The sequence below is a fragment of the Hippocampus bargibanti genome, linkage group LG18 (genome assembly GCF_051943395.1).
Source record: "Hippocampus bargibanti isolate YZ-2025 linkage group LG18, ASM5194339v1, whole genome shotgun sequence".
Lineage (NCBI taxonomy): Eukaryota > Metazoa > Chordata > Actinopteri > Syngnathiformes > Syngnathidae > Hippocampus > Hippocampus bargibanti.
The window spans coordinates 1,552,494-1,574,484 of record NC_142751.1 but is presented as its reverse complement, the minus strand read 5'-3'; the positions used below and the strand labels follow the sequence as shown (position 1 = coordinate 1,574,484).

Here is a 21,991-nt window from a genome sequence, read left to right as displayed (position 1 = left end):
CAGCGAACATAATCAGAGACACAGGTCGGAAAGTACTTAGTGTATCGAGTGGAAGAAAGGTAGATAAGGAGACTTGGTGGTGGAATGGGGAGGTGCAGGAGTGTATACAGAGAAAGAGGTTAGCAAAGAAGAAGTGGGACACTGAGAGGACGGACGAGGGTAGACAGCAGTACAAGGAGATGCAGCGCACGGTTAAAGTAAAGGTGGAAAAGGCCAAACAAGAAGCCTATGATGAGGAAGGTGAGACTGATCTTTGCAGGCTGGCGAGACAGAGAGACAAAGATGGTAAGGACCTGCAGCAGGTTCGGGTGATTAAGGATAGAGATGGCAATGTATTAACAGGTGCCAGTAGTGTGATGGCAAGATGGAAAGAGTACTTTGAAGAATTGATGAATGGGGAAAATGAGAAGGAACAAAGAGTAGAAGACGTGACTGTTGTCGACCAAGACGTAGCAAACATTAGCAAGGATGAAGTGAGGCTGAAGAGGATGAAGGGGGGAAAGGCACTCAGGCCTGATGATTTACTAATCGAGGTATGGAAGTGTCTTGGAGAGGTAGCGGTGGTGTTACTGACTGGGTTATTCAACAAGATCTTATATGGTGAACAGATGCCTGAAGAATGTAGACGAAGTGTACTCATGCCCATTTTTAAGAACAAAGGAGATGTGCGGAGTTGTACCAACTACAGAGGAATAGAGTTGATGAGCCATACAATGAAACTCTGGGAAAGAGTAGTTGAAGCTAGAGTAAGAACAGAAGTGAACATTTGTGAGCAGCAGTATGGCTTCATGCCAAAAATGAGTACGACAGATGCAGTGTGCTTTAAGAATGCTGATAGAGAAGTACAGAGAAGGTCAGAAGGAATTGCATTGTCTTTGTAGATCTGGAGAAAGCGTACGACAGGGTGCCCAGTGATGTGAGCTGTGGAGAGACGTTTTCACCAACAGCCAATCAAACAGATATAAGAGTGGGGCTTCAAAAAGCAGCTCTGGAAAATGGAGAAAAGGATGATGGTCTAGTTTACAAACTAGAAAAATCACTTTATGGTTTCAAACAATTTGGCCGAAACGGGAACAAGGTCTTACATGATTATTTACCTGATAATGAGTACAAGCAAAACCCAGGTGATTATTGTATTTATGCCAAAGGGTCAATAAGTGACAAGGTGATCAAAATCATATGGTGATTTCATTATTGATGACTACAATACGCAAAAACAATTGTATTTGAGAGTTTACACCCATTGTTTTAGAAGCTGAAATGTGTAAGACAGAGGTCACATTGTTCTATTTATCTTGGTTTACATTACAGCAAACTGAGTATAAGTGGGGGTGTTAAGAAAGTTACATTGTATCCTCATTTTGTGTAATGCTGTAATACTGAGCTGATCTGGCAACCCAGCCACTACGCGACATCACGTGATTTGACAGCGATCAAAGCCAGTGTATGTGTATCTGAGTGACTTCTCGTACGACGATGAGCGCAGCGGTTGCTCTCTGTGCTCCGGCAAATAAATATCATACTTGTATGATCTAAACAAAAGGACCATCTCGACTCTTTATTCTCCCAAATGCATCGCGAAAGCGCTGAAGATCTCAATAATAATAATAATAATAATAATAATAATAATAATAATAATAATAATAATAATAACAATAATAAACTATTAGTACAATTACTAATCATAATCATAATAATAATCATCATCATAGTCACAATAAAAATAATAAGAAGAATGAAAACATGAAAAAAAATGTTCTTCCATCACCGTTTGGTTCGGGGCCGCCACAAAAATGGACAAAATCCGACTTCAACGGACAGTTAGGACGGCGGAAAAAATCATTGGCACCGCCCTACCCACTCTCGAGGACTTGCACACTGCAAGAATCCAAACTAGGGCGCGGAAAATCCTACTGGAACCTGCGCACCCTGCCCACCACCTTTTCCAGCTACTCCCCTCAGGCAGGCGCTACCGATCCATGCGCACCAAATCCAGCAGACATTTAAACAGCTTCTTCCCCCAAGCCATTAACTCTTTGAACTCTTTCAACAGTAGCCAAAATGGAACTGTATAGTGCCACTTAGCAGTTTTTTTTTACGACGATACTAGTGCAGCGTGTTCTACCGGAAACAAATTCCTTGTGTGTTCTACATACTTGGCAATAAAGATGATTCTGATTCTGATTCTGATCATCATATGATTAGGATTAAAGTTTGGCCAAAAAAACATGTGAATCAAACCTCTGAAGATGGAGGACACTGATTCGCTGTGGCGACCCCTGTAGGAAAGAGCCGAAAGGAAAAGTTTATTATGAATATTTTTACTTTGTAAAAGCTTGGCCAAAACAAGCATCCGGATAACACCTCTGAAGACGGAGGACACTGATTCGCTGTGGCGACCCTATGAAGGGAAAAACCGAAAGGAAAAGAAGAAGAAGATGCAAAGTGCAAGTGGCATTTTGTTTAAGAAAATAGGTTTGGCAGCGTTTTCTCACTTTTGTGGAAACAACATTTATTGGTAGGATTTTGGAGGTTTTGTAAGTACAATTGATGTTACATTTGAAAAGGGTTCATTTCATACATTAAAAGTTATTAAAAATGTCTTAAAATATATGTAATATTCAGCAATGTGAGCATCTGTTTCCTGATTTTCATGCAACTAAAAAATGTTTGATCAGTAAAAAAAAATAATGGTTCTAGATAATGAGTCCAATCAACTTATTAGGTTCGCGGTCACCGTGTTAGTTGTCTCCGCGTCTTTCAGTGATGTGAGCTTCCGTGGAAAGACCAACATCTCCAGCAGGGGTGGTTGTGATTGGCTCATATGAGCTTGTGGTGGCAGGTTTGGGCGTGGATTGATTTGTGTCTTCTGTGGTTGTCATTATTGGATCTGTGATGGGAACTTCTGAGGATTCCTCTGATGACTCCTCGGAAGACTCCTCAGAAGACCCCTCAGAAGATTCGTCTGACGACTCCTCAGACGATTCCTCAGAAGACTCCTCGGAGGATTCTTCTGATGACTCCTCGGAAGACTCCTCAGAGGATTCTTCTGGAGACTCCTCAGAAGATTTGTCTGACGACTCCTCATGTGTCTCCTCAGAGGATTCTTCAGGTGACTCTTCGGACAATTCTGCCAGTGGCTTCACGGACAGAAATTCAATCGACCTCCCGGCGGATCCATTTACTGAGATGTCTCTGGACTCCCATGACTCAGAAGAATGAGTCCAGTTGACCCGATCAAACGATTCTTGCAGCCAGCTCTCATCAACCTGGAGAATATAATTCACAATCGTGAATCATTTACCAGCATTGATTTTGAATAATTAATGGATTTGAGTTAAACAGATGAAGGTTCTCCTATTCAGCGATTTAGTCAGGCAGTTATTGACTAATCGCCTCAAATCTGAAATGAGTTTCCACTTCTGCTTACTGCCTTCTCACAACTCGCTGACAACTCTGACCTGTTTTTAGGGTTAGGAGTTAGGAACCGCCTGTGAACTGACTTTGCGGGTGTTTGCCTTTACACATTAAGAGACTTGATTGAATAACACGGCACAGTTTACTCACACCATTTACAGATATGTCAGACAATAAGACGCAGAGGATGTATCAATTTTTTAAAGAGACCGATCCATGAGTTCAAAGGGGGCAGTCAAAAGTACGTTAAGGCTTACTGGTTTGGTAGAAGCTGTCGCAAGAAGTACAACCATGAGTGAAAAAGTTGGAAGATTCATCATGAATTGGTTCCTGCAATTAAAAACAATAAAATAAGAGTCTATACGACCTTATTAGGAACAAGTATGAATTCATCAAAATAGATCTACCTTTTTCTACCCCCCTGCCTGACGATAGCACAACTGTCACTTGGATCTTTCAGTTCCTTCAAATTCTGTCTGAAGTATTTGAGTTAAGTCCAAAAATGATGTGGGAGTGTCATTTGGGATGATCTGATGCTTAAGTAGTCCGTGCGGAGAAGCTGGGCAGGGCTATATTGTGGCTTTGCTGAGAGGATTGAGTAAGAGTCGAAAGGTTACCTGCAATCTCGGAGCTGAGAGTCGGGAGGGGGTGGGACAAGAAGGCCCAGAGAACACAAAAAGTGGATTTTGGTCTTAGGTTCCACTTGATATGTAAATGTTTTTTTTTGGTAGATATTTCAACAAAGAGCTGAATATTCATTGGAATTTGTGTAGAAAGTCTAGTGGATGTCATCTAGAGTGATGTACTTGGATTTCAAATACATTGTTGGAGTCCTTGAATATTTTTACTGAATGAATTACAAATTACAAACATAGAAAAAATAATTCAGGGGTTGGACAAAAGTTATCAGTTCTCCTAAATTATACCAAACCCTACCCTCAGTTCTTGTACAGGGTCCCGGCACAAAACAGAGGCCCTTATACATTATTTTATACCCGCTCCAATGGAGTCAATACAGGAAAAGCGACCAGCAGGCAATGTATGCCTTCTTTGTTTCTTGTAGTACAGATACTCAATAAGTAAATAATTCATAAACCGTGGGTGTTTGGCACCAGATGACAGTCCGATTTTACTGCTTTTGGCTCGTCTGATCCGATAACTGTGAAGTTTGTCATGGAGACGTATGAAAAATGGCGTATGATGAAATGAAGAATTTATTCAGCATTTCGGCAGACCGGGTGGCATGCTGTGGAATTTTACAGGGTGGTAAGAGTTTGATAAGTGTGTGTGTGTCTGTGTGACACAACCGTGTTACTCCAAAGGATTTCAACACGACTGAAACGGACGTCTTCCTGTTACCTCAGCGTGAATCGTCATGAGGACGTGCCATTCAAGAGCTTTCATTAGACGCGGACGAGCAAAGCCTTCGTGTGCTACCATTTACGGATTCAGATACTGTCTGTTTGGATTTCGGATTCAGATCATTTTTTCGGAATGTCAAAGTCTACAAGTTGCATAACATGACGGCTTTGTTTTCGTAGCCGAAGAGCCGCGCATGAACTTCATAAAAGAAAGATTTGTATTCTAAAAGCAAACGTTTTAGTTTAATACCATTTCAACCGAGACCAAAAATTAGCTATGGCACACTGCATGTGACGTCTATTTTACCTGAACTATCGTCATCGTCATTTTGAGCAAAACCACTTCCTCTTGTTTAAAAACGACTTCAAGCCACATGGCGATGCTTCCCGTTCTTAAGTGCCACCTATGAGTCAGAAACATGAGATAAGTTCATGACAAAATGACGGGTATCTCGGATTTGGGCCACTTGAGTGCCATGTGAAGGGGCGGGACGTTTGAAAGGTGGGAAACAAAATGTTGGAGTGACACGGTCGATATGAAATTAGTACGAGAGGACGAATGTGCGAGGAAACCCGAGTACCCGAAGAAAAGCCACACACTGCCATTAGCGGGTAACCCGTACTATAACATTTCTAGATGTTTTTGTGGTAGGTTTTCAGACCTTGCGTTTTTTTCTTTTCTTTTCATGTGCACACTCTTTTGGACAAACGTGAAAAATTACAGCTTTCTTGAGACATCGTCACTCACGCGGGCGCAATATGCGGAACTGCAATCATCCCGGCACCCCCTTGAAATATTTGAACTTAATCAAAGGTGACGGAGAAGACGGTCTCAGTCGCGACGAGACGCTTTCTCAAGTCGCCCCTTCTTTCCTCCTCTTGCTGATTGCGGCCATCAGCAAGCGTGTGGGCAAGATAACGCTCCTCTTTTCTAATGAGGATGTTTGCCATGACCCTCTGTAAGCGTCTTTGCAAAAAAAAAGTGATTTGATTTTTTTTTACAGATGTAGTGTATATGACTATGACTGTGATATGATAGCTAGACTAAGAGCAGAAGTGAACATTTGTGAGCAGTAGTATGGCTTCATGCCAAAAAATAGTACGACAGATGCTGTAAGAATGCTGATAGATAAATACAGAGAAGGTCAGAAGGAATTGCACTGTATCGATCTGGAGAAATGACAGGTATGACAGGGTGCCAAGAGAAGAGCTGTGGTATTGCATGAGGAAGTCTGGAGTGACAGAAAAGTATGTCAGAGCAGTGCAAGACATGTATCATGACTGGAAGACAGTTGTGAGGTGTGCTGTTGGTGTGACGGAGGAATTCAAGGTGGAGGTGGGACTCCACCAGGGGTCAGCTCTGAGCCCCTTCTTATTCACTACGGTGATGGATAGGCTGACAGACGATGTTAGACAATAATCTCCTTGGACCATGATGTTTGCAGATGACATTTTGATCTGTAACGAGAACAGGGTACAGGTGGGGGAGAACCTAGAGAGGTGAAGGTATGCCCTGGAAAGGAGAGGATTGAAGATCAGTCGCATCAGCGAATGAGAGGGATCCAAGTACAAGAGTGATGCTGAAGGGAGAGGAGATAAAGAAGGTGGAGGATTTTAAGTACTTGGGGTCAACTGTCCAGAGCAATGGAGAGTGTGGAAAAGAGGTGAAGAAGCGTGTCCAGGCAGGCTGGAACGGCTGGAGAAACATGTCAGGTGTGATGTGTGATAGGGTTTCAGCTAGTATGAAAGGAAAGGTGTATAAAACGGTGGTGAGACCAGACATGTTTGGACTGGAGACTGTGCCACTGAAGAAAAGACAAGAAACAGAACTGGAGATAGCACAGATGAAGATGTCAACGTTTTTTTCTGGGAGTGACCAGTAGAGGCTTTGGAGACAAAGTCAGAGAGGCCAGAATGAGATGGTTTGGACATGTCCAGAGGAGAGAGAGAGAGACTATATCGGAAGACGGATGCTGAGCCTTGAACTGCCAGGCAGGAGACCCAGAGGAAGACCAAAGAGGAGGTTTATGGATGTTGGTAAAGAGGACATGAAGGTAGCTGGTGTGATAGAAGAGGATGCACAAAACAGGCTTAAATGGAGGACACTGATTCACTGTGGCAACCCCTGAAGGGAAAATAATAAGATTTTTCGGATATTCTTTGCATGTCACAAAGCTTTGTTAGCAAACGTCTTTCCGGGACTTGAAGGGCAAACATATTGACACTGACTTAATACGCAATACACGCAATATATAAACTTTTGAAAGCCTCATACTCTTATACTTCTGCACCCTAAAATACGGTATACATATATCTATTATATGTGTCTGTGATTACGTTTCATTGCTTCCAAATCCAAATGGTGCGCATTGGAACTGATCCATCAAGATGACAGCATGGCGGTAGCGATCCCAAAACGGATGCCGACGGTGAGCGCGTTGTGCCGCCTCGCTGAGGATGAATATGGACAGCCGAGTGACCGGAGGCAGCCCCCGGTTGCCGATCATCATCTGATGACCTTGCGCCGTCTGCTAGGTAAAGTCGATCTGACAGCACAAAAGCCCCGAGCGGGAGGCGTACGCATCAATGTGCACATCGCTGACCAGCTAAAGACTGGATGGAAGATTTTGGCCCATGACGACGGGAAGGTATTGGCTACATTGGACATCAATTAGACCTTTAGCGATCTGCAGATCATCCTTTGATGAATTCGCTTTGAGTGTCCAATATGGCGACACTTATTGAAAATTGTCAAATGACGGATGTAAAGTCTGCCCATCTAAAAAGCAGAAAAGCAAAACAATGATGCTAAATAAATTATGATAACCCATTTTTTCTTTTCTCCAGGAAATTACAACTATGTATACACCTTAAAAAACTAAATGACTGCATATCAAAATCCCATGAATAGATTAATAATAATAATAAATTTCACATGAGCCAGCGTTCACTCAACCCGGAATAACTCAAATAGCTAGAAAACTAACTAGCTAGCTGACAGCTACCCAATTGATAGCTAGCTAGATAGATAGATAGCTAATAGATAGCTAATAGAAAGCAAACAGATAGCTAGCTGGATAGCCAGCGAGGTACCCAACTAGGTAGCCAGATAGGTAGCTAGCTATCTCGATAGCCAGCTAGGCAGCCAGATAGCTCATAGACCGTAAATAGATAGCAAATAGATAGCTAACTAGGTAGCCAGCTAAGTATCCAGATCGGAAGCGAGCTAGATAGTCAACTAGATAGCCAGCCAGATAGCCAGATAACCAGGGAGCCAGCCCGGCAGCTAATAGACAGCAAGTAGATAGCAAATTCACGCAATATCCATGGAAACAGCTTTGGAATAGCTGCCCAACCATATCATATGCCTGAAGCAAAATGTCATTATGCTTTTGTTGCAAAAGGACGCATGAAAAATAGTGACTTTAATCACATGACTAGATTAGATCGCACAACATGTGATCTTCAATGAAATGTTCAGATTAACATATCAACATTTGTTTTAGCGATCACGCACAAAATGACATCACCGTCCTCATTTTCACCAGTATCTTAAGAAACGTGTCCTGAATCATCAACTGTGGACCGTGATTGACCATCATTTCTACCGACTGCGCCATCGCACTGATTAGATATTGTCAAGGACGGGTTCAATGTCAAGTACAATGCATCAGGAAAGCGCACAAAAAAAAAGATCATGAAGGTTTATGATGGCGTTCTGAAGTACTTAAGAAATACACCCACCCATCAAGTGTTGTCTTCTGCTAAAACCAACTCGAGTGAAAAGATAATCAAGAAACAAACCCTGCGACACTGCCTTGTGAATGACATTCCGGCTTATTCATTTGTCACCACGGCCGGCCATCTTTTAACAAATGTCTCACAAAGCCATTTTGACAATACAATACAATACAATACAATACAACACATTGACTTATATCAGAATCGGAATGCCTTTAATAGCCCCGCAATGGGGACATTTGTATTCCTGAATTTATTCGGGATTGAAAATACATCATTTAGGAATTAACTTTTTTTTTGGATGAAAGAAGAAAGTCTAGGGAAGGGGTCGGGAACCTTTTTGACTAAAAAGCCGTAAATGCAAAATATTTAGAAGTATTTAGAGTCATACACACACACACACACACACACACACACACACACACACACACACACACACACACACACACACACACACACACACACACGCGCACACGCACACGCACGCACACACACACACACACGCACGCACACACACACACACACACACACGCACACACAATAATAATAATAATAATAATAATTATAATAATAATAATAATAATAATAATAATAATTATTATTATTATTATTAGAATACATTTTATTTTAAACGCCTTTCAAAGCTCTCAAGTACACTTTACAGTCACAGACAAGCATAGGTACTATAATAAATAAAATACAATTATAAAAAGAAACAAGAGAAAGAGAAAGAAAATGCAATTTTAAATAGGTGGGTTTTGAGATGGCACTTGAAGGTGGGAAGAGAATCGATGTTACGAATGTTGGGGGCAAGTGAGTTCCAGAGTTTGGGGGCAGAGCAGCTGAAAGCTCTGTCCACCATCGTGCCTGGATGTCAGAATGTATTCTTGAAAATAACGAGTGAATAGTTTTCCGTTGATTGGTAAAAATCCAGCCAAACAATCGGAATTAAAGTCAACTTGCCGGGTCCATACGCAAAGTTACTGCTCGCTTGCACAATGCTCATTAGCTTGGCAGCTTGCTTTCTGCTGTCTCTCGCAGAAGGCTAACATAGCATGGAGCTTTGTCAAAGTGCCACTGACATTCAACTGTTTCATCGATTGTACTGTTTCATTGCAAATTATAATCACGGCAGAATCTGTTCTCTCCACAAAGGCGAAATCTTCGGTTCATTCCATCTGAAGTGTACAATACTCATCGTTGTCTTTCTTACTCGTCCGTTTATTCAAAATGGGGGCATTTACCTGTTTCGACATCAACGGCCACCCAGGTCAGTATCATCCAATGAAAATTGCTCTTTCTAAACAATGGCGACCTTAGGTCAGTGTCATCCAATCAAAATTGCATTTTTCACAAATGGTCGGTTTGACTTAATGACGGAGCGAAGATGATTGACAGGTGGCCCGCTTGCTGCTGAATGACGAATGATTGGATTTGGATTGGATTGGATGATTTTTCTTAGTCTCACAGTGGAGAAATTGACATTTCACAGCAGCAAAGTGATGGAAGGAAGAGGGAAGGAAGAAGTAGAAAGTACCGGACACGCTAACATATAACGTGGCACAACACAAAAGACAGACAGTGATGCAATCCTTAGCACTTTCTGCACCCTCTTTGTTGTATGAAGCCGTTCTAGAATGACACAGGATCGGATCTTAGCATCCTTTTCACCAGTGGATCAGGGACGTAATGGTGAAATGTGCATGTCTGCTACAAACTAAAAGTTGAAAACAAATACGAAGCTGTAGCATCCATTGACAGAAGCGATTGTCTCACATCTCTTGCCCCACGTAAATCTGCTTCAATTCCAAGCATCAACGGTTCCACAACCGCATCGGCGCTATGCGCTGATGCTCCTTTCTTCTCATGGTGGGCTCCTCAAACCATGTGACAATGATTCTCATTTGAAAACATCGTTACGCTTGAAAGAATCCACCTTGAGACACAACATAGACCTTCTTCAAATTTCTATTCCCTCTCAGATCCTCTTCCTCCCTCCACTTCTGTGTGTGTGCCTCCCTGCCCGTCTCAGCACGATGGGGGACAGAGCTTTCAGCTGCTCTGCCCTCAAACTCTAGAACTTCCTTCAGACACTCGTAACATCAATTCTCTTCCCAACTTTAAATCCCATCTCAAAAGCCACCTATTTAAAATTGCATTTTCTGTGTAGCTCTATCTCTTGGTTTTATTTATAATTGTATTTTAATTATTGTACTTTATTTATACTGTAATTATATTTTATTTATTATTGTATCTATTCTTGTCTGAATGTAAAGTGTCCTTGAGAGCTTTGAAAGGCGCTTGCGATAAAATTGATTATTATTAATTCTTTTTTTCTCAAATTAGCAATGCAAACAATCCAAATGACGTTCCATTCCTTTATTACTTGCGGTTTTAGAACCGAGCATTGTTCCCCTCCGTTCCATTTTTCCTCCAGCTTGTCTGGGCGGGTCACCTCTCCCCTCAAGCACAATTTGACTTGCGATAACAGATCTTTTAATATGGCTCCCTCCGATATCAAAGGATTGTGAAAGTACCGAGCAGGTAATATTGAGAGTTCCTATCTTTTGAATCGGGCCCTAGAATCCAAACTTATTAGACCGATAAATGAAAGCTGGACTTGCATTGAAGCCAGCCTTTTTAGTGGTGGCATATTATTTATTTTTTTGTTGAATACTGGCTCAATCAGATACTAGCAAAGCTTTCGAGGCTTTGCTGCTGTCTTGTCTGCTTCTGGTGACCCGTTCCAGCTTTGGCAGAATGTTGGTGGGCCTCGGTGGCATCAAAGCAGATTTGAGACAATATCTACTTTATGATCGCAATGGCTTTTAATTTATGCTCGTGCATTTATCTTCTAGCTTTGATGCTAGTGTATTTAGCGACATTATCTAGCTGATGATTCATATTTAGACAACAGGAAGATACACATCACGGCACGTTAATTTCGACGTACATGGATCTCCGAAGACGTAACAAAAGATATCCTCGACAAGTTTCCTGTAACCATGGTGATAGGAAGTGATCGCAGCATTCCGTTAAGGAAGTGCAATGTTTCCTGTTGTTTTTACAAGCTTCCCTGCAATTGTACATGCCTGGAATTCTGCATTGAGTAGTGGAAGGCTGCTCACGGTCAGGGGGCTCTTTTTAAGCTCAAGGTAAGCTTTGTTTTTGTATTGTTGTTTATTTATCATTCATGACTATGCATAGTTCATATGCATCACCCTTTCAAGGGTAAGCATGATATATAACATGTAATACAATACAATACATATTGATTTATATATCGCTTTAAAGGACAACAGACACCACTTTTTTGTGTCCTAACTGACATCAGAAAAACGTTTTATAGCATCTAAAATACCCAAAACACGCAGGATGATATTTTTAGTCAAATGCAAAACACCAATAAAAATGACTTAAAGTGTCTAAAAACTACTTCAAATTGAACCTGGAAGTGGCCAGTTTAAGAAGGTCCCGCCCCCTTGTTCGTGGTGTCACGCTAAGACGTCTTGCCTTGCTCGAGAATCAAAACAATGGCTTCAGATTCGGAGAAGATGCTTTCTTGTTACTCATCCGGTTATGAATATGATTCAAATAGTTCTGAAGAGGAAAGCATACATGTTTGCAATCTATTAAATAATTTATTCCGTGTCATTTTGAGGAATCTGGACAGCAATGTAACACCCAAAAAACGCAGAAGATGACGACAAAGCTCTGTGCAAATGGGCTGATTTGTCTCCTGGGAATTTTTGTCAGCGAATATCAAATAGTTGTCTCGGTGCAACACACGATTCACCATCGCATTATTTATGTGTTTTCCTTCTAATTTCGCCATCGACGCGAAGTTTTCAGACCAAACAAAGTACCGCAAAATGCATTGTGTGTCCTTTGTCGGTCAGGGGCGTTCCTTCCGTGACGTGGTGTCAGGAATAATCACCAACTCAAAAACAAGACTTCCTGACTATTCAGCGCGAGTCTTAAAACATAAAATATAGCTATATGCGGTGGAATCTTTGTAAAATACGCTCAGTAGAAGTAATTTGAAGCGATGGGTTTTCAAGATGGTCAGTGTCTTGTCAGCAGACCTGAGGCGTCGGGAAGGTGCGTAGGGGGAGAAAGTCCATTTAAATATTTGAAAACAATAAGAACTCTAAAATGTATAGGGAGTCAGTGAAGGGATAATAATAATAATAATAATAATAATAATAATAATAATAATAATAATAATAATAATAATAATAATAATAATACATTTTATTTCAAGCGCCTTTCAAAACACCCAAGGACACTTTACAATAAAAACAATAAAACAAAGCACATAACAATAAAACCATAAGTAAAATGATACATAATAAAATAGCAGATAGAACTATACATTGAAAGCAATTTTAAACAAGTGGGTTTTGAGGTGAGCCTTGAAAATAGGGAGGGAGTCAATATTACGGATGTTGGGTGGGAGTGAATTCCAGAGTTTGGGAGCAGAGCGGCTGAAAGCTCTGCATCCCATCGTGGTGAGACGGGCAGAGGGCACATAGAGGTGAAGGGTGGATGAAGATCTGAGGGACCGAGAGGGAACAGAGATTTGAAGCAGGTCAGACAGATAGGGAGGGGCAAGGTTATGGATGGCTTTGAATGTAAACAGAAGTATTTTGAATTCGATACGATGTTTAACAGGTAGCCAGTGGAGTTGCTGGAGGACAGGGGTGATGTGGTGAAAGGAGGGGGTTCTAGTGATGATCCGGGCTGAAGAATTTTGGACGAGTTGGAGTTTATGGAGAAATTTCTGATTGATACCGAAGAGAAGTGCGTTGCAATAATCGATGCGGGAGGTGACGAGACTGTGGATAAGGATAGCAGTGGTGTGAGGGGTGAGCGAGGGACGGAGACGGTTAATATTACGGAGGAGGAAATAAGCAGACCGAGTTATGTTATTTATATGGGACTGAAAAGATAGTGAGCTATCGAGGATGACACCCAGGCTCTTGACCTGAGGGGAGGGGGACACGGTTGAACTGTCAATGGTGAGAGAGAAACTGTTAGTTTTGTGGAGGGTGGATTTGGTACCGACAAGGAGAAGTTCGGTTTTGTCACTGTTAAGCTTGAGAAAGTTATGGGAAAGCCAGGATTTAATTTCTGAGAGGCAAAGTGAGAGGGATGAAGGTGGAAGAGAGGCGTCGGGTTTGCTGGAGAGGTAGAGTTGGGTGTCATCCGCGAAGCAGTGAAAGTGAATGCCAAATTTACGGAAAATATTGCCAAGAGGAAGTAGGTAGATAATAAAGAGAAGTGGCCCAAGGACAGACCCTTGAGGCACACCAGAGGACACAGGAGAGGACCGTGAGGTGAACGAGTTGATTTGGATGAATTGTGAGCGATCAGAGAGATAGGAATGAAACCAGCGGAGTGGGGTATGTGTGATGCCTAGGGTGGAAAGTCTGTCGAGCAGGATAGGGTGGGAAATGGTGTCAAAGGCTGAGGTCAGGTCGAGAAGGATGAGGATGGAGAGTGAACCGGCATAGGCTGCCATAAAAAGATCATTCGTGATTTTTATGAGAGCCGATTCAGTACTGTGGCGGGGGCGGAAACCAGACTGGGATGCCAGAGTAGGAGTTATATACTCCCTCTTACGAGTACCAGTGAAATGTAAATAGATTAATATCCTTCACTGTTTTGATGTACAGGTACATCACCCTTAGTTCATACTATAGACATGGTAATTTGACCATTTTTTGTCAACAGCACATTTTACACCCGAGTCCCTTGACTCTGTCAATCATAGTTCTTAGTGATGACAGTTCCAGGTGAGTTCGTCAACGACACTTCTCCTTTCTTTCCCTAATCCCGAAACAGCTGCGCTGACCAGCGGCCAGCCAAGGGCCAAGTCCAAGCAGCTGTCAGAACCAGATGAGAAATGGAGACGGCGCGGTCCTCCAGGACATGCAGCTCATCCGAACCGGTTGGGAAATCGTGCTGGAGTTTGGATGCCAGTGTCGTGATGCTTCTGGTGACTCTCGCTGGCGCTGTCATCTTGTGGCTGCTGTACAGACTCTTACAAACACGACACAGGTGTGGATGGAATTACCGCCAAAATGAATTTCGAATTTTGTCTTGACGTAAGTGAGCAACGTCAATACCAGTCATTGTTCTCTGTCATAAACTTTATTATTGTATTTTCCAGGGCATAAGGCGCACCCAAAAGCCATCATTTTCTTCAGAAAATAACCATGGACCTTATACACCGGTGTATAAGGTACAGGGTATCAGGCGCACTCCCAATGTATCTTCAAACGTTTTCCAAATACAGGTAACATCCGACTTACTTAGCGAGTTCCGTTCCGACCACACGGCCGTAAGTCGAAATGGTTGTAAGTCGAAACGGTCATAAGTCAATAATTGTCCTAAGTCGAACTCCATTCTAAATGTTGAATAGAGACTCGGAGGCTAAATGACTCGCAAACTCCCCCCTCTGGTGCCACCACACGGTCGATTGCTGTGCAAGTGAGATGCTGGCTGGCCAAAAGTGTCGTACACACTGCCGGCCTGCTAGCACATTGCGGTCCCAGGCATAGAATTACAACTTTAAAAATAGAGGTCAAAATGGAGGTCGTGGTCGTAAGTAGAACTGGTCGTAATTAGGATGTTACGTGTATACAGCGCACCAGACTTTAAGGAACACCATCAAAGTTTTCCATATATAATATCTCAATATAATAAAGTTTTCCAAATATATGGTACACCATATTAAAAGGCGCTACAGTAGAGACTGTGGTTCCACACTACTACTGGGGGAAATAGGTCGTGTCGTGGCTGTCGTGGCTCATTATGACTTCATATACAGTAATACCTTGGCTTACGAACTTAATTGGTTCTCTGACATAGTGTGTTAAGCGAAAAGTGTGTATCCCAAGCATTAATTTCCCATTGGAAACCATTAAAATGATAATAATCTGTTCCCAAGTCTCCATAAAACATAATTTTCTACTTTCTAATTGTCTAAGCCTTAAAACTACACAAAATATACCTATCTATTTTCATTTGCAGCTCTGTGTTTCTGCAACCCCCCAACTGCTGCGTTCTTGACCAATCACGTGTGGCTTTAACCGAAAACTGGGGGCTGGGAATAGAGGACAAAAAAGTCGGCTGCCATTTCCTTGTTAGGAGAACGGGCTCGTTCGCGAACGACACATAACTCATTGTGGCACTCCGTGTGTATCCCGAAAAATAGTTTGTATACCAAGATTAAATTCTCGTGAATTTAACGTTCGGAAGCCGAAAAGTTTGTTAGCCAAGGCAAGGCGTTCGTAAACCGAGGTATCACTGTATAAGGTCATTTTCATGAAAATTAAATTTTTTTGGGTGCGCCTTAAAACACCGGAAAATATGGCAATACTATTGCTCTTTGAGAACTGATCATAATTACTTCAGCAGACTTTGTGGTGTCCCACAGGCTGAAAATGGCCAGTGCAAGAAATGCTCTGGAGTATTGCAGCTTCTACCACACGGCCACCTACACATTGAATAACCCTCCATCCTACGAGAAACAGTCCAATGGCAACGTTGCCAGCGCCATACCCGTCGCCGCCACACCACTGCCACCCATTCCAGCCCCGATATCACCGCCTGTGCCCCCTGTCCATTCTGATGTATCTTCACACCAGGTGACACCACCTTTACCCGCCCTCCAAACCGCCGCGCCAAGCCCCCACCTTTCATGGGGAGCCTGTTCCGACGCCGACGTGTACTCTCGGATTGGCGCTTACAGACCCTCAAGACTCTCCAGCCTATCCAGTCATTCCAAGGTCATTCTTTTCGAGCACTCATCTCTCTGACCCGAGCGCGATGTTCATCTTGAAGTCTGATTTCCTTCTCCCTCTTCATGTTGCTATTTGCTTCGAGTAATTGTATGATCAAGTTATTTTTAACTCATTCACTGCCATTCACGAATTTATTCGTGAATTGAAAATATGACGGAGAGCGCCATTCCCGAATTTGTTCAAGTTTTGCTTTTTCTTGCTTGGGTGTCGATAAACCTCTGGCCAGACGTTTTGGCAATGTTTTTCCCTTTCACAAGGGGCAGCATTTCCCTTTTTTCCATGTTAGCACTTTGATAGATGGATGGATGAATGGATGGATCGAGGGCTAGATAGATAGATGCCAAAATTTTGGAAAATATTGCCAAGGGGAAGAAGGTAGGGAATTAAGAGAATGGGACCCAGGACAGTCCCTTGAGGCACACCAGAAGACGCAGGAGAGGACCGTGAAGTGAAGGAGTTAATTTGTAAAGTGTTCTTGAGTGTTCCGAAAGCAGTAGGATATATATATATATATATATATATATATATATATATATATATACACAGTAAAGTCTCGTTATATCGATATCGGATATATCGATAGTCCCGGTTATATCGATACATTTCTATGCACACACGGAGAAAATTACATGCAAACAGGGTCGGATATATCGATAGTCCCGGTTATATCGATATTTTTTCGGACTCCCTTGAATATATATAAACCAGTGACATGCGGTGAGGTTCATGGCTGGTGAGGCACTGGCATCATCAGTCAGATTTACAACCATATGAACTCTACAGAGTAGCTTATTCACCATTTGAGTGGCAACAGTTAACGTGTTTTGTTTAAAATGTCATGTCAGCATTCTTTATATAAACTGTAGCATCGGAAAAAAGAATTACAAAAACGTTATCGTGTTACCTTTACTTATAAATGAAGTCCTTGCGTCCCTCATTCTGAAGAAAGGCATCTATACCTTCTTTGTAGAAGCTTTCCTTATCTTTCTTCGGTTTTAAAAGTCTCGCTATTTCTTTCAATTTAGATATGTAATCCTCCATTCTGAAAATAAGGCCAAGCAACACAAAAAAATGACTGGATGGTTGCACTTAACTTGCTAACTGTTTACTGTAGCTTGCTCTCACTAATTCTATTATTCTGCAGCCGAGGAGGCGCAAGAATCTCTGTAATCACCAGCGCACCCTGTCATGAGGCAGGAGAACTGTGTGCCTCACCTATGCACACAGTTTTGATAAAAAATCAAATGTAAAGTGACTCTACATTATATCCACCAGCTAAACTGTACAAATTTAGTTCATCTACTAAACGTGTTTGAACGCTTTAATAGATATGCAGAAGGACAGCAATGCGGTCTCACTGCAGAGCAAGCCAGCACAGTTAGCATAGTGATTGCGCAATCCATGGTGAGGCTCACCCGGCTGCTGCCTCACCGCTCGTCTCTACTTAGTATTTGAACGGTAAATGTTAAAATTCAGCGGTGAAAAAACGGTGAAGTTAAATGGACAAGAACTTTAAAGTACAAATCACTAAATACGTATAACTGTTTATTTTTTCATTTGATATTTCCATGACTGCTTTCCATGATGACAGGTGAGACACTGCCTCACCTTACTGCACGTCACTGATACAAACATATAAACAACCAAATGAATAAATATCTTAAAAAGTAAGTGGATAAATACATTAATAAATAGATAAATAGATAAAAAACGATTCATATTTTTCTGTGCTTTTTGTTTTCTTATTCTGCGGGATATTGAAATGAATTTTTGTTTTGGGTGTACAATAAATAAAATACCGTTAAAAAAAGAGCACCCACCTGTTCATTGTGTGCGTGATGACCCCCAGCTGTGGTCCACTTAAATACACCTCTGTATTATTGTGTTGTACCAGGCCTTTGATCAGGTAATTGCCCCTTGGGCTCCCGGAGTTTGCATCTTCCATATGTTGCCATAGTGACCACCTCTCATCCATTTCGGTGCCCCCCCCCCCCCCATCACCAATGTTGCCTTTCAAGAAATACGTTTTATGAGATCGAGAGTGACGGCAATGAGAGACACGCCCCCAAATTAACAACAATATCTTTATCGTGGACTCGTGACAAAAATGATGGACGGAAAAAAATAATAAAATAAACAAACAAAATTATATTGCTTTAAAAATCAAAATTCAGCTATTAGTTCAACATTTCCTTTTTTTAATAGAATAAAACAAAATCTTGAAACAATATCATATGTCACTCAAAGTGAAAAAAACACCCCAACAATGTATTTTTAATGCGAACTGTTTAATTTAAGTCTCACAGATGAATGAACCCAAAAAACATGGACTGCTTTTCATATGCACAATTTTCATTGTTGCAGAATTTAAAAACGATAAGTCGGTTATTAGAAAGTATACCTTTATCGAAAATGACGGAACAGCAATGAGGACTATGGGGCTCTCAGAATCAGAAAGCCTTTAATTGTCCCACAATGGGCAACTTTGCAATCCACAGCAGGAAATTTGAAAGGGGGTGAGTTGAAAAGATAAAATCTAAATATTATATTCATAATAGAAATAAAATAAATCAACAAAATAGTAGAACATCATTGCCACAAACTATGTGTGTATCTGTCTATTAGCTGGCTAGCTAGCTATTTAGCTGGCTATCTTTTAGCTATTAAGCTGGCTAGCTTTCTAGCTAGCTAGATAGCTATTAGCTATCTATTATCTAGCTAGCTAGCTTTCTATCTATTTAAGTTACTTCGGGGTTGAGAAAAACTTATCCTGTGACTGTGAAGTGACCTTGAGAGTTTTTAAAAGCGCTTATAAATGAAATGTATTATTATTATTATTATTATTATTATTATTATTAGCAATATGGCTATCTGGCTAGCTATATTGAGTCGGGAAACATTAACTATCCAGTTACCAAGATACCTATGAGCTAGCAAGGTAGCTTTCTATAAATCGACTCTCTGTGTCTTTGTGCTGTCATTTTATTGTTATTTAGTTTTTTGTTTTGTTTTTTACTTCAAGATGGCGCCGTGAGAGTGGCTGCCTTTCCAGCAGCTCATGTATTTTGTTTTTCTACTTTCATTCCTTTCATCACTTTGTTGCTGTGAAATGTAAATTTCTCAACTGTGAGACTAATAAAGGCAAATCCAATCCAATCTTTTCGAGTTATTCCGGGTTGAGTGAACGCTGCGTGTGTGGCTGCCGCTGCTCACCCACAGAAAAACTTATCCTGTGACTGTAAAGTGATCTTGAGAGTTTTGAAAGGCGCTTAGAAATGAAATGGATTATTATTATTATTATTAAAAAGGGTTCGGAGCTGCAATGGAGGCAGCCGCACAGGGCAGGGTGCCATGACAGCTGTAACAAAGCACTTCACATCATAGTCAACACAAAGCAAAATAATAAACACAACAGGATCATAAAAACATGGATGAATTTCCCCGTGTACTCTATGATGTTTGAGTGCAAGACAAACACTTGATTACGTGAAGCAGTTCTAGATGAATGAGGAAAGGATGAAAGCCTCCTTTTCACCAGTGGATCAGTGATGTCATCAAAGTCAAAGTGACATCCAGCACAGATGAAATTACTGTCCTCTCTGATCCAGTGTGCCAGGCACTTATAATGACTTTGACAAACATAATAAACACGAAAATGCCAATTTGCCGGGAGAGAGGAGCCACTGCGTGTTCACGCGCCGCCATCTTGGGGAAAAAAAAACCCAAAATAAATAATATGACAACACAAAGACACAGGGTCATTCATTCTTCAGCACTTGATGTACCTTCTTTCTGACATGAAGCAATTCTAGATGAAAGAAGGGAGGGTCAAAACATCCTTTTCAGCAGTGGATCAGGGACGTCATGGTGGAATGTGCACGTTTTCAAAGCAAACACGAAGCTGTAGCTTTCCATCGACTAAAAGAGATTACCCCACTTTCTTTATTGACGTTGCACATACCTCGGGTGATATTCTCATACGGGACAGTTACCGCGGCGATAGTCTTTGAAAGGAGTTTCAGGGTCTGCAGAAATGACACTTGACGATTTTCTTAAAAGCCCCCTGAAAGTCTTTGTTGAAGTAGGCGTAAATGATGGGATTGAGCAGTGAGTTGGAATAACCCAACCAGTTGATCACGTCTTCGAGCCAGCGGGGCATATAACATGAATCCTGGCAGAAGGGCATCACCAAGGCCACAATGAAGAACGGCAACCAGCAAAGGATGAAGGTGCCCATGATGATCCCCAACGTCTTCACCGCTTTGCGTTCGCGAGACAAGGCGATCTTTCGCTTGGCCTCGATGGCTTTCTCGTGCCTGCTCTGGAAAAGCGGGGCAGCGCCTGGCGTATTGGGCAAGGGGAGGGTGTCTCTGAGACCGCCGCGAACCTCGATGATCTCCAGAGATTCGCCATCGTCGGCGTGTTTGACAGCGCCGTTGACACAAGGCACCACGCTTCTTTTCCAGCTTTTGGTCTCCCGCGCCGTCTTTTGGCGCCATGGGGCGGGCGACAGAGCCGAGCAGGAGTCACCCACTTTCGTCTTTTCGCTTTTACGCACCGTCCTGCGAATTCGGAACCTGGCCGCTTTGAATATGCGACCGTAAAGAACCAGCATGAGCGCCAGCGGAATGTAGAAAGCGCCAAAAGTGGAATAAATGGTGTACCAGGGGTCTTGCCGGATCTTACACTGCTTCGGGTTCTTTCGGTTTTCCTCCACGCTGTTGGGCTGCGAGCGCATGATCAACATCGGCGGTACCGAAATAGAGAAGCCAACCAGCCAGGTGACGCCGATCAAAAGTGCCGCCCTCCGAGGCGTCCGCTTCTTCATGTAGTTGATAGGCTCGGTGATAGCCCAGTAGCGGTCCAGGGCGATGGCACACAGGTGCAAGATGGACGAAGTGCAGCACAAAACGTCCAGAGAGATGAAGATGTCGCATGAAACCTGGCCCAGCGTCCATCTATTCAAGACCTGGTAGAGCGCCGCCATGGGCAGGACCAAGACGGACACCATCAAATCGGTGACGGCCAGGGAACCGATTAAGTAGTTGGCCACGTTCTGCAAGGAGCGCTCCAGCGCGATGGCCGCCACCACGCAGGCGTTCCCGAAAATGGCACAGAGGATGAGCGCGCAAAGGAGGAATGAGGCGAGGATCTGGTAGCTTAACCTCACCTCCTGATCTTGGCCGCTTCGGTTGAAAGGGGTGTCAAAGTGAGACGAGACCGTGGCGTTGCTTGCATCCTCCATATCCGAGTTAGAAACGGTCTTGGATGGCACCGGGCGCACCGTCCTGCTTGGAGCAGCGCATGGCGGACCACCCGCTCGTTCAGACGTGCCGCTTGGAGAGATGCTGCATATTTATACCAGTGCGTCACGGTGTTGGTGTGACGGGGGAGTGGAAGGGGGGGATAATTGCAGGCCAGTAGGTTTCTTGAGTGGGTGGTTTTTTTTTTTGGGGGGGGGGGGGGCGTTTGTGCATTTAACTTTGTCGTTGCATTGGCCTATGCATTATATTTTTTTCTTTTTATTGACACATTAAAAAATTATACATACAGTGATACCTCGGTTTACGAACCCCTTGGCTTACGAACTTTTCGGTTTACGAACATTAAATTGATGAACATTTTTAGGTGGCCGTGTGGTAGAGGCTGCAATACTCCAGA

At 42.4% G+C, this 21,991-nt stretch overlaps 3 protein-coding genes across 4 annotated transcripts; 1 reads left to right on the top strand and 2 right to left on the bottom strand.

The window, feature by feature from the left end:
* Positions 1 to 2,475: 2,475 nt before the first annotated feature.
* On the bottom strand, positions 2,476 to 3,969 carry LOC148884183 (uncharacterized). The gene is made up of 3 exons (XM_089020505.1): positions 3,825 to 3,969; positions 3,675 to 3,747; positions 2,476 to 3,269 (listed from the first exon to the last, which is right to left on the bottom strand). The coding sequence occupies exons 2-3, from the start codon at positions 3,735 to 3,737 to the stop codon at positions 2,742 to 2,744; spliced, it is 591 nt and encodes a 196-aa protein (XP_088876631.1). The 5' UTR covers positions 3,738 to 3,747; positions 3,825 to 3,969; the 3' UTR covers positions 2,476 to 2,741.
* A 7,076-nt stretch (positions 3,970 to 11,045) lies between these two features.
* Positions 11,046 to 16,851, top strand: LOC148884182 (uncharacterized). Of its 2 annotated transcripts, XM_089020409.1 has the most exons (4): positions 11,046 to 11,063; positions 11,591 to 11,674; positions 14,367 to 14,582; positions 15,964 to 16,851. In XM_089020409.1, exons 3-4 carry the CDS (start codon positions 14,428 to 14,430, stop codon positions 16,343 to 16,345), a joined length of 537 nt encoding a protein of 178 aa, XP_088876535.1. In that variant the 5' UTR covers positions 11,046 to 11,063; positions 11,591 to 11,674; positions 14,367 to 14,427; the 3' UTR covers positions 16,346 to 16,851. The 2 variants fall into 2 exon arrangements, with proteins under 2 accessions (XP_088876535.1, XP_088876536.1); XM_089020410.1 differs by lacking the exon at positions 11,046 to 11,063 and having other exon boundaries at positions 11,574 to 11,674.
* Positions 16,852 to 17,029: 178 nt separating this feature from the next.
* On the bottom strand, positions 17,030 to 21,664 carry LOC148884181 (5-hydroxytryptamine receptor 1A-beta-like). Its single transcript, XM_089020949.1, has one exon. The coding sequence runs from the start codon at positions 21,573 to 21,575 to the stop codon at positions 20,349 to 20,351; it is 1,227 nt and encodes a 408-aa protein (XP_088877075.1). The 5' UTR covers positions 21,576 to 21,664; the 3' UTR covers positions 17,030 to 20,348.
* Between the last annotated feature and the right edge of the window lie 327 nt (positions 21,665 to 21,991).